The sequence below is a fragment of the Choloepus didactylus genome, chromosome 4 (genome assembly GCF_015220235.1).
Source record: "Choloepus didactylus isolate mChoDid1 chromosome 4, mChoDid1.pri, whole genome shotgun sequence".
In the NCBI taxonomy this organism is placed as follows: domain Eukaryota; kingdom Metazoa; phylum Chordata; class Mammalia; order Pilosa; family Megalonychidae; genus Choloepus; species Choloepus didactylus.
The window spans coordinates 157,143,143-157,153,815 of NC_051310.1; the positions used below are offsets into that span (position 1 = coordinate 157,143,143).

Here is a 10,673-nt window from a genome sequence, read left to right on the forward strand (position 1 = left end):
CAGGTACCAGCAGGCAACAGAGCAGCCCCTCAACTGTTACTAAACTGGCCCCTCATCCTAACCCAGCTCTCATTGGCATGGATGAGACACCCACCACTACCTCCCATTCCAGACCCTGAGCTCCTTGTTAGCCTCAGCTGCCAAGCCTCCCCATACTTCCCACTCTGAGGTGAGACAAACGCTGAATACCAGAGGAATCAAGCCACCCAAAATATGCTTAGGAGGAGAAAGCCTCCCACATCCCGTCCCCTGGGTCCCCACTCCCGCCACAGCCCCTTGCTCCCAGCCCTGGCCTCAACCCCTGCAGATAGCAGCCGGCACCACAGAAAGACAACTTAGGTTGTTTCTTTTTTTTTCTTTTTTTTTTTTTTTTTCCTTTTCCCTCTTCCAGCTCTTGGCTGTAATTGGATTCAGGCTGAACAACCACGTCCCCACCAGGAAAGGAGGGCGCATTGGGGCGGGGGCGGGGGAGAGGCTGCGGGAGAAGGGAGGGACCAGAAGAGAGTGAGAGAGATTCCCGACCCATTGCCGACTAAGCAGAAGAAAGATCAAAAAACGGAAAAGAGGAGAGGCACTTTCAAAAACAAACCCCTCATCTCCAAGCCGGCAGCGCTTTAGGAACCCAACTTCAAGGACTACTGAAAACAAAGGCCCCCGAGGGAGTGGCTGCGCGACCCCAGGGCTTGGGCCCCGCCGCGGAGTCGGCTGTCCCGACCGTCGCGGACCATGTCTCCCGCCCCACGACCCGCCCGCAATCTGCTGCTTCCCCTGCTCACGCTGGGTACCGCGCTCGCCTCCCTCGGCTCAGCCCAAAGCAGCAGCTTCAGCCCCGAAGTAAGTGAGCTCCTCCGGTCCTTCCCGGAGTCGCGCCCAAAGAGGGGACGAGTCCGGGGGTCTCCAGGGGGCAGCCTCCATTCGGAGAGGAGGGCTCTCGGGGTCTCAGCTGCTCCGGCCTGCAGGACCCCCCTCCCTTTCCTTCCTCTCCTCATCTCCTAACTTCTAAATCGGTCCAACTTTTGTCCGACTCCATCCCCCACCCCCAGACTTTCTTTCCCATTCCATCCTTGCCTTGGAAGAAATTTACAGCTGGGGCAGCCTCCCCCTCTCCTCCCCAATTCCCCTGGGCTCTGAGCTCAGCTCTGGAACCGGTTGGGAGCCTGATAAATACTTGGACTCTGCTCAAACCCCGCGCTGTCCATGTTTCTTGTCATGTGCGAGTTTGTTGTTTCTTCAACTTTCCAGCTACCCAGCGCTCTCCCGCCCCGGCGCGCCGGGAGCCGGGGCCAGCGCGCCCCCCGCCGGCCAGGGCGGTCTGAACCGAGCGCGCGGAGAGGCTCCTGGCCCCCGACGCCTCGGCCGCTTCACCCCCGCCTCCTCGAGGACCCCGCTGAGCCCGGGCTCGGGGGCCGGGAGCCCTGGCGGCGAGGGTCGCGGGGCTGGTGCTCTGGCCGCGTTTCCGTACACACAAAGCTCTCCTTGTTAGCTGGACCCTCGGCCTGTCTGTTCCTCCGCCCCCGTCGGCGCCTTCGAGCCCTTTTTTTGTTGTTAATTGTTTTTCTGTGTTAATTGCGGAGAGGCTGGGGGCGATGCCCGGGGAGTGGGGAGAAGGCCTGGCCCAAGGCTCCTGCACATCCCTCGACGAACCTGAGCGTCCCCCACCACTGCCCGGTGCTGGCCCACCGGGTCGGGGAGGAAGCCGCGTGGGAGTTGTCTAGGGAAGTTTTCCCTCTCTCTCTCTTTTATTTTGGGGTGAAGGTAGGAGACGGATTTAATCAGCTTCTTATTTTGGGCCATCCCAACCCACTCAAGTCCGCTGAAGACCTGGGTGCGGTTGGGAGGGGCCCGGAAGGGCCGGAGAAGGGGGAGGGGATCTGGATTTGGCTTCCTCTGCCCTGGTCCCACCCCCTGAGGAAACCTCTGTAGAAAGAACAGCTCTTTCCAGTCCCTGAAAGGATCTGACCAGAAAGAAAAAGTGTGACCCAAAGGAGTGGGGGTGGAGAACCTGAGCTGGGAGAGTGAAAATCTGCCCTAGGGCTGGGGGCTCAGCCTGACTGGGGTGTCGGTGGTTGCAACTTCTTCTTAGGCCTGGAGTCCTCATCTGAGGCCTAAAAGGGAGAGCCCCTAACAAAAGGAGTCTGGACGTCTGAGGAGCTGCCCGCTGCCAACTTCACTGGTCCTGCCTGCCTTTCCTCCCCTGCCTGCCAAGCCCCCTAGGGGAGGGGCAGCAGCCCTGGCTCTGTTTTAAGTGGGTCATGGGCAGTCCCAGTGCCAGAACCACCATTTGCTTTTGGGCCACAGAGGGGTGGGAAGCAGAGGAAGGGAGGAGCAAGCCCAGAGGCTAGGATCCAGGGTGTGCTGAAGAGCCAGAGATCCCCACCCCTAGCGCTGCCAGAACCCCTGGGCCAGAGGTGGAGGAGTTCCCCTGACTTTCCCCTAGGAGAATACCTTGCACCCCTCATTCCTCAAAACAGCCAGCAGCAGACTGAGTTCTTTGATTCAAAATAGTTGCTCCCTCTCCAGGCCAATCTGGAGAGAGAGCTGGACGGCCCCAGGCCTCAGGCAGCCAGGTCCCTCCCACCAGGCCCCCCACAGCCCTGCACCAGTCCAGGACTGCCCTCGCCTCCCCTTGGCCTGTCTGACGCTCGGCCCCCTTCCCCCATCCAGCCGCAGACACAAGAGTCCTCTCTTCTGCGGTTCCGACCACATAGTCTTCTCTGTGGTTCCCGCTTTGCTCAGAGGCTGCCCCTGTGAGATGAAGGGAAGAAAGTCTGGCCCTGGGAGGAGGAGAGGGATGGATGCACTTCCCTTCCAGGCCTTGTGACTCTCTTGACTCAAGGGAGGTACCTTTTTTGACTAAGCTTCATCTTGCTCTGTAGAGTGGGGGGTAAAAGTTGTGGTGTGAATATTTAGACCTGCCTACTGTCTTGAAAGACTCATCAGGGAGAGCCTCTGGGTGTGGATTCTCCCTACCTCTCTGCTGTCCTCCTTTCTGTTGTCCTGCCCTAGCAGATTCCCCTCAGCTTTGCTCTCTGAGGGTTGAGGGGGCCCGGCCTTCCAGCTCCAGCAGCAGGCCACTCCCATCCTTCCCCAAAGCCTGAAGCAGCTGTTCCCCACCAGGGGTCATAAGCCTGGGGTGTGTCTACCCTACAGGTGAGGCTAGGGGCAAAGGGAGTTTCCTGCATACTTGGGCACAGGCCACAGCAGGTCTCCTGCGGGCACTGGCTGTCGGGCACTGGCTGTCGCATCAGCCAGCACAGGTCAGGACAAGCCCACAGCTCCCACAGAGACTGGAGCACCCTGCTTGGCTCCCCTCTGATACAGCAGAGGTTAAACTTCACCCCCTGAGGAGGGGCTCTCAGAGCTGGGTGGTGCTAGGGTGGTTCTGGCCAGGCCTGTTGGCTGGGGAAAGGCTGGGTTGTTTACATCTCAGGGCCCTAACTCCCATCAGCCTTGGGGGATCACTTCCCAGAACCGTGTTGCAATTCCTGCCACTGCGGGCTTAGGTCCCTAGTCAGCTGCTCCTGAATCACCCCCAACTCCAATGCAAAGGCCCTGCTCTGCCCCCCAGGGCCTGGGCCTGGAGGTGAAGGGCCACACAGAGATCCTATCCTTGGGACGTGCAGTGGGGAGAGTGGGGGGTGCAGCACACAACAGCAGCCTGTACCTCTCGGCCCTCCAAGCTCCCACCCTAAGCGCCCTGCAGTCCCAACTTAAGAAGACAAAGCTGGACCAGGGGTCAGAGCAGTCTGGGTAGTGTCTCCCTGTAGGAAAATTTAAATATCCTTATATTCCACATATAACTTGGCTCATTTTACTTCCTAGGCCTTATGAAAATGGTCAGTTGTTCTCACAATAAAGGCTGACTTTCCTCCACAGGGCTTTGCAGTGTGTGTACCTTTCAAACAAACACCAAAAGCCTAACTTTAATTTCAGGCAATATGCCAGCCTTTATATTATGAACAATTCACAATATACAGGAAATAAAATATAGTCACCAAGCCTCCACCATCTCCTACTCCCTCTCTGGGCTACTGAGACCCTTAAACAAGCCTTTAGTTTTAAAGGCTTGTTTTAAACAGCTCTAGGTCAGATGCTGCTTGGATGGGGACAGTGGCAGGATCCTGGCTCTTGGGCCAAATCACCCATCTTACCACCTCCAAAGGCCTAGCCTCAGCCCCAGCTCTTTTGCTGCTCTCCTTTCTGTACAGATTTCAGCCTGACGGTCCTGGAGCATGGGCAGTCCTGCCCCAGGAGGGCCTTATGTCAGGCCCAAAAGCAGAGCCCCTTCAGCCTGCACCCACCCACCACCCATCATGGGTACACCCTTTTCCCAGGTGGGACATGCTGCTGTATTTTCAAGAACACTGATACAGAGGAGAAAAGTGCTGGGAGAAATCACAGCTCTGAGAAGACATCCTAAACTCTATTAAACCATGAAGACCCCCCCTCCTCATGAGAGCTAGAGCCAAAGTCCAGATCTTATGGTTCCTCACCCCTGTTGAGCTCACAGCTCCAAGGGGACAAGCCATGCCTGGCCTGGGACCAAAGCTTAGGTCCAGCATGGGAGTTCCCCTAGTCCCCTGCCAGAGCCAGGCCGGGAGCCCATGGCTCTTTCCTCGCCAAGCAGAGGGTGCATGCCAGGTACTATGGGCAAGACAGGCTCCCATGGCCCAAGCGGGGAACGCTCTAAGGCAGGCTGGGCTTTCCTTTCCCTACAGGCCTGGCTGCAGCAGTATGGTTACCTGCCCCCTGGGGACCTGCGTACCCACACCCAGCGCTCACCCCAGTCACTCTCAGCTGCCATTGCTGCCATGCAGAGGTTCTACGGTTTACAAGTGACAGGCAAGGCCGATGCAGACACCATGAAGTAAGTGTTAGACTCTGGCAGGACCTCTTCTGTCCCAGTACCCACTGACATACCAGAGATATTGCTACCTAAATGCCTGGCGCCTGCCTCTTCACCCCCCCCATCCCCACATCCTGATCCTGACCCTCATATCCACCCTGGCCTTGTAACCTAGGCCTTTTCCCACAGTGACCCTACCCACACACACACAGCGAGCCTTACTCTACACTGACTCTAGTCCCAGGCATCCCCCTCTCCCCTGGAGACCCTTCTCTTTCATAAACTGTACTGACCCCAGTCCTCACACTCCAACCCACTCCAGGGCCATGAGGCGCCCCCGCTGTGGTGTTCCAGACAAGTTTGGGGCTGAAATCAAGGCCAATGTTCGAAGGAAGCGTTATGCCATCCAGGGCCTCAAATGGCAGCATAATGAGATCACTTTCTGGTGAGTCCAACAGGCAAGCAGCCTTTCTCATTCTAGTTACCTCTCCCCATTAGCCATGCCTATACAGAGGCACAGGGACCCTCCACCCCCTCTCTCCTCTGCATTCCTGGGAAGCACCCTTGGGAATGGGGAAGAAAATGGCTGTAATCCTGGAGAGAGTTGCTCTCAGCAGCAGGTGCACCCCAGTGCCAGAGAGCCAAAACCTGAGGGACCCCCAAGCCCTCAGTTCTTGGGGTAAGGGAATCAAGAGGCAGCAGGAAGGGCAGGTCAGGCAGAGGTGGCTGGGCAGTTCGGTCAGAGCTGGGAGAGTGCAGGGAAGGAGAATTTTGCCCTGGTTATCCTAACCGATGCCCATCCTCTCCCCACGTGGCTGCACCTCAGCATCCAGAATTACACCCCCAAGGTGGGCGAGTATGCCACGTTCGAGGCCATTCGCAAGGCATTCCGTGTGTGGGAGAGTGCCACACCGCTGCGCTTCCGCGAGGTGCCTTATGCCTACATCCGTGAGGGTCATGAGAACCAGGCCGACATCATGATCTTCTTTGCCGAGGGCTTCCATGGTGACAGCACGCCCTTCGATGGCGAGGGTGGCTTCCTGGCCCATGCCTACTTCCCGGGCCCCAACATTGGAGGGGATACCCACTTTGACTCTGCTGAGCCCTGGACTGTCCGGAATGAGGACCTCAATGGTAAGCGAGGTAGCCCTGGAACTCTTACTCCAGGGAAAGTCAGTGGTCGTTTGTAGGTGGGGGTCTACCCCCTCCTCCCAAATCCTCAAACCCCAAAATCTCAGGAGTAGAAGGGACTGCAAAGGTCTGACTTGCAAAGAAAGCAGGAATCCTGGCTTGAGCTAATCAAAGCCGATCTTCTCTCTTGCCTGCTAACTGCTTTCCCAAATGAAGACTTCAAAGCATTTTTATGCACTTTTCAGGCCAATGTCACATCTAGCTCCAGGGAGAAACTGAGGCCCAAAGAGGGCCTCAACTTCCTGTAATAGAGGTCTCCCTGGGATTCTGCCCTAGAGCACTATCTCACTTCCACCCAGAGGAAGTTGCTTTCTGGCTTTCTGCCTCATCTGACAAATATGAGGCTAAATCTCATGATTTGATTACTTTGGGTAAAAAATATGGCAAGCATACTTGGGTGTAAAACTGAATCCTCTGGTGGGAAAGGAGGGAAGGGAGTCTAAGACCCAGCCCAGGCCATCAGAAGCATCCCTATCTCCTCTAGGGAACGATATTTTCTTGGTGGCGGTGCACGAGCTGGGCCATGCCCTGGGCCTCGAGCATTCCAGTGACCCCTCGGCCATAATGGCGCCCTTTTACCAGTGGATGGACACAGAGAACTTTGTGCTGCCCGATGATGATCGCCGGGGCATCCAACAGCTTTATGGCGAGTAATCTACCCCCACACCTGCTCCTTTCTCTCTGCTGCTTCTACCCACCTGGTCTCTCTGATCTATCCATTTCTTCCCCTCCATCACACCCTACACTCTCACCCAGGCCTTCCCAAACTCCCCCAACCTCCTTGCCCCAGCCTGCCTCCTTCAGCTCCCACTTTTGACCCCACCTTTCCTGTCCCCTCCCAGCTGATTGACTCAGCCTCCCCCAGAAACCCGTCCAGACCTTTCCAGGGTTGTTGTCTGTCCATCTGTCTATCCTTCCCTCCTCCACCACCAAGTCTGAAGTGGTCCTCGTGTTCTCCATCCCAGGGAGTAAGTCAGGGTCCCCTACCAAGATGCCTCCTCAACCCAGGACTACCTCCCGGCCCTCTGTCCCCGATAAACCCAAAAACCCCACCTACGGGCCCAACATCTGTGACGGGAACTTTGACACCGTGGCCGTGCTCCGAGGGGAGATGTTTGTCTTCAAGGTAAGAGGAGGAAGAAGTGGGCCAGTTTGGGGGACGAAAGGGTTCTATGGCAGGCAGGCTGGGTGACTAGAGTAACAGGAGGTCTAAAACTAAAATCAAGGCACAAGGGCAGTGGGGGAACTTTAGGGACAGAGCCAGAGGACTAGGATGTGGGATCTAATGTATCCTCCCACCTTGGCTGGCTCCTAGGAACGCTGGTTTTGGCGGGTGAGGAATAACCAGGTAATGGATGGATACCCAATGCCCATTGGCCAGTTTTGGCGGGGACTGCCTGCGTCCATCAACACTGCCTATGAGAGGAAGGATGGCAAGTTCATCTTCTTCAAAGGTAACCAAGAATTCCGCCCCAGTCTGTAGAGGTGGGGAGGGTTTCCCTGGGGAAGCTGATTCTAGTTGATTCCTCCAAAGATCCTAGAGCCCAAGTTGACCCCAGATCTTGCCCTTCTCTGTCCTCCCCAGGGGACAAGTACTGGGTGTTTGACGAGGCTTCCCTGGAATCTGGCTACCCCAAGCACATTAAGGAGCTGGGCCGAGGACTGCCTACTGACAAGATCGACGCCGCTCTCTTCTGGATGCCCAATGGAAAGACCTACTTCTTCCGGGGAAACAAGTAAGTCTTCAACCCCTTAGCCCCAGGCTTCTCTCCTCAGAAACTCCCACCAATTCCCTCAATTCTGGAGGAAGCCCCACTTCACCCCTGAGGGGTTTCCCTGGAGCAGGAGCTGGCAGAGTCTCTGCTGTTGCCTAGCAGCAACATTGGGTGCTGAGTGAGTGGGCTGAGACCAGGTCACCATTTCAGACCTGGTCATTTGATGCCTCCTGTCCCCAGCCCTGTGCCTCCACCCCAGCAGCCAGGCACTGTCATTAAGGGCTTCTGGTGGCTCCTTAGAGCCTGGGCCCTCCTCCCCGCCTCCACCTTCCGTGTCTTTCAGCTCCAGGCCCTCATTACTCAAAACCCGTGCCCCCTACCCTGTCCACAGTCACTGTTTGCCCACTGGCAACTTCAATCCTGGGTCCCACTACCCTCTGAGGATATGCCCAGCAGCCAGCCTCTTCCCTTTGTCTCCAGGTACTACCGTTTCAATGAGGAACTCCGGGCAGTGGACAGCGAGTACCCCAAAAACATCAAAGTCTGGGAAGGAATCCCTGAGTCTCCCAGAGGGTCATTCATGGGCAGCGATGAAGGTGAGAAGGGCAAGGGAAGACGTCCATGAGGGAAAGGGAGGGATGAAGATTAAGAAAGAGCAGGGGGAAAGACTGAGGGTATCGTGTGGAAAATAATGCTGCTGATAGGATGGTGGAGCCCTTACCAGGTGCCAGGCACTGAGCTGCGTGCCTTACATGCACCATGCCCTTCGTCCCCACCGCTCTTCCAGCCTGAGGAAACCAGCTGAGCTGTTGTCCCACTAACAGAGTTTCCTTCTGTTCTTCCCCTCTCTTCGGGCCCACTCCTGGACCCTGCCCCCGATTCTTGCCTTCCTTGCCACCTTCTTGCGGACCCCCTGCAGTCTTCACTTACTTCTACAAGGGGAACAAATACTGGAAGTTCAACAACCAGAAGCTGAAGGTGGAGCCAGGCTACCCCAAGTCAGCCTTGCGGGACTGGATGGGCTGCCCATCAGGGGGCCGGCCGGATGAGGGGACCAAAGAGGAGACGGAGGTGATCATCATCGAGGTGGATGAGGAGGGCAGCGGGGCAGTGAGTGCAGCCGCCGTGGTGCTGCCTGTGCTGCTGCTGCTTCTGGTGCTGGCAGTGGGCCTTGCCATCTTCTTCTTCAGACGCCACGGGACCCCCAAGCAACTGCTGTATTGCCAGCGTTCCCTGCTGGACAAGGTCTGACCCCCACTGCCGGCTCGCCCACTCCTACCACGAGGACTTTGCCTCTGAAGGACAGTGGCAGCAGGTGGTGGTGGGTGGGCTGTTCCTACCTGTCCCAAGCCCTTCATCCCCACCCCCGGCCTCCCTCTAAATCAGTCCCCTTCCCCTGACCCCCTTCTTCTCTCTGTCCCCTGACTGGCCTCTCCCACCCTCACCCCTGGCATTGCTTCTTCCTAGGTGGGTTCCCCGGGGGCTGAGCAGGGGCGGTCCTTCCCATCCCCTGCCCCTCGGGGAACCCTGTAGCTTGGTGTGTGTCCAGCCCCAACTGAATGTCTTGGGGGCTCTGCACTTGAAGGCAGGACCCTCAGACCTCGCTGGTAAAGGTCAAATTGGGGTCATCTGCTCCTTTTCCATTCCCTTTAACCTCTGAACTCTGACCTCAGGAGGCTCTGGGCACCCCAGCCCCAAAAGCCCCCAGATGTACCCAATTGGCAGCCTTCCATCACTCTTTCTGGCCGAAAGGAATCTAATTTTGTTTGTGGGAGACCCTGAGGGAGTGTGAAGGGATAGGGACTGCCCGGCCACCCTGAGACCATGGGATCAAAACTCCGAAGAGGGTCTTTTTGGCTAGGGCAGTCCAGCTCCTCTCCACAAAGACCTGCTTCTGCCCCGCCCACCCTCGAGAGCTTCCAAGGAAGGAGCCTGAGCCATTAAGGACTAAAGTGGGGCTGGAGAAACCCTTGGCAGCCCTGCTCCTCTCAAACGTTAGCCTTGGATGGGGATTTCAAGGTTCGAAGAGCTGAGACCCAGGAGCACAGCTACTGGGATGGGGTGGGGCCAGGGGGAGAGACCTGGGTGCTGAGCCCTGGGGTTGAGCCTGAAGGCCACGGAGGCCGAGAAAGAACGTTGCTCCAATGCAGGCAGCTGGGGCTGGGACCAGGGGCAGAGCAGTCAGAGGGCACAGGATGGGACCAAAATGGTAAATGGGAAGGTGCAATGGGAGTGGATGGCTGGGGCCCGGGCAGGCCAAGCTGGCAGAGGTGCCTCAGGACACGCCGTGGTGCCCAGGGGAAAGGCACATTTTATCAAAGCTCTGGGAAAGGCGTGCTTGCTCCTCATTAGTCCCCTTCCTCACCGACCAGACTGACGGAGGGGAAGGGCGAGAAGCCCAGAGAAAGGAGCAGAGAGGGCACACACGACAGGGACTGGCGACTCGGGAGCCTTGATAAGAGGGGCCACCTAGTTAGGGAGCCAAGGAGAGTACCAGAGGCCTGGCAGTGCCCTCAGCCTGCCTCAACCTAGTGACAGGGGCGGGCGCCTGGTTAGCCCCTCACTTCCCTCAACCTATCCTACCGCTGTCCTGCCCTCCCTCCCCCCCACCCAGCCCACCTATTTGAAGTCTCCTTCAGCCACTTAAGGTGGTCATGGTACCAGAGACTCGGGAGAGCAAGAAGAGACCCTGTGGAGGGAGTGAGAGGAGAGGGATGTCACGGGGGGGAGGGCGTGGGGGCGGGGGAAACGGGGTGAACGGTGCTGGCAGTTCGGCTAAATTTCTGTCGTTTGTTTTTTTTTTTGTTTTGTTTAATGTATATTTTTATTATAATTATTATATATGAATTCCATTCAAATTGTTCCTTTTTTGTTAACAAGGGGCATGGGAAGGGGTGGGGGTGGGGGGCAGAGGCATCTGA

General features: G+C 57.1%; 1 protein-coding gene across 1 annotated transcript; it reads left to right on the forward strand.

The window, feature by feature from the left end:
• The first annotated feature begins 486 nt into the window (after positions 1–486).
• MMP14 (matrix metallopeptidase 14) lies at positions 487–10,469 on the forward strand. Its single transcript, XM_037835532.1, has 10 exons — positions 487–834; positions 4,719–4,867; positions 5,169–5,291; positions 5,673–5,980; positions 6,522–6,683; positions 7,003–7,163; positions 7,353–7,491; positions 7,623–7,773; positions 8,233–8,348; positions 8,672–10,469. Exons 1-10 carry the CDS (start codon positions 727–729, stop codon positions 9,001–9,003), a joined length of 1,749 nt encoding a protein of 582 aa, XP_037691460.1. The 5' UTR covers positions 487–726; the 3' UTR covers positions 9,004–10,469.
• Positions 10,470–10,673: the final 204 nt, after the last annotated feature.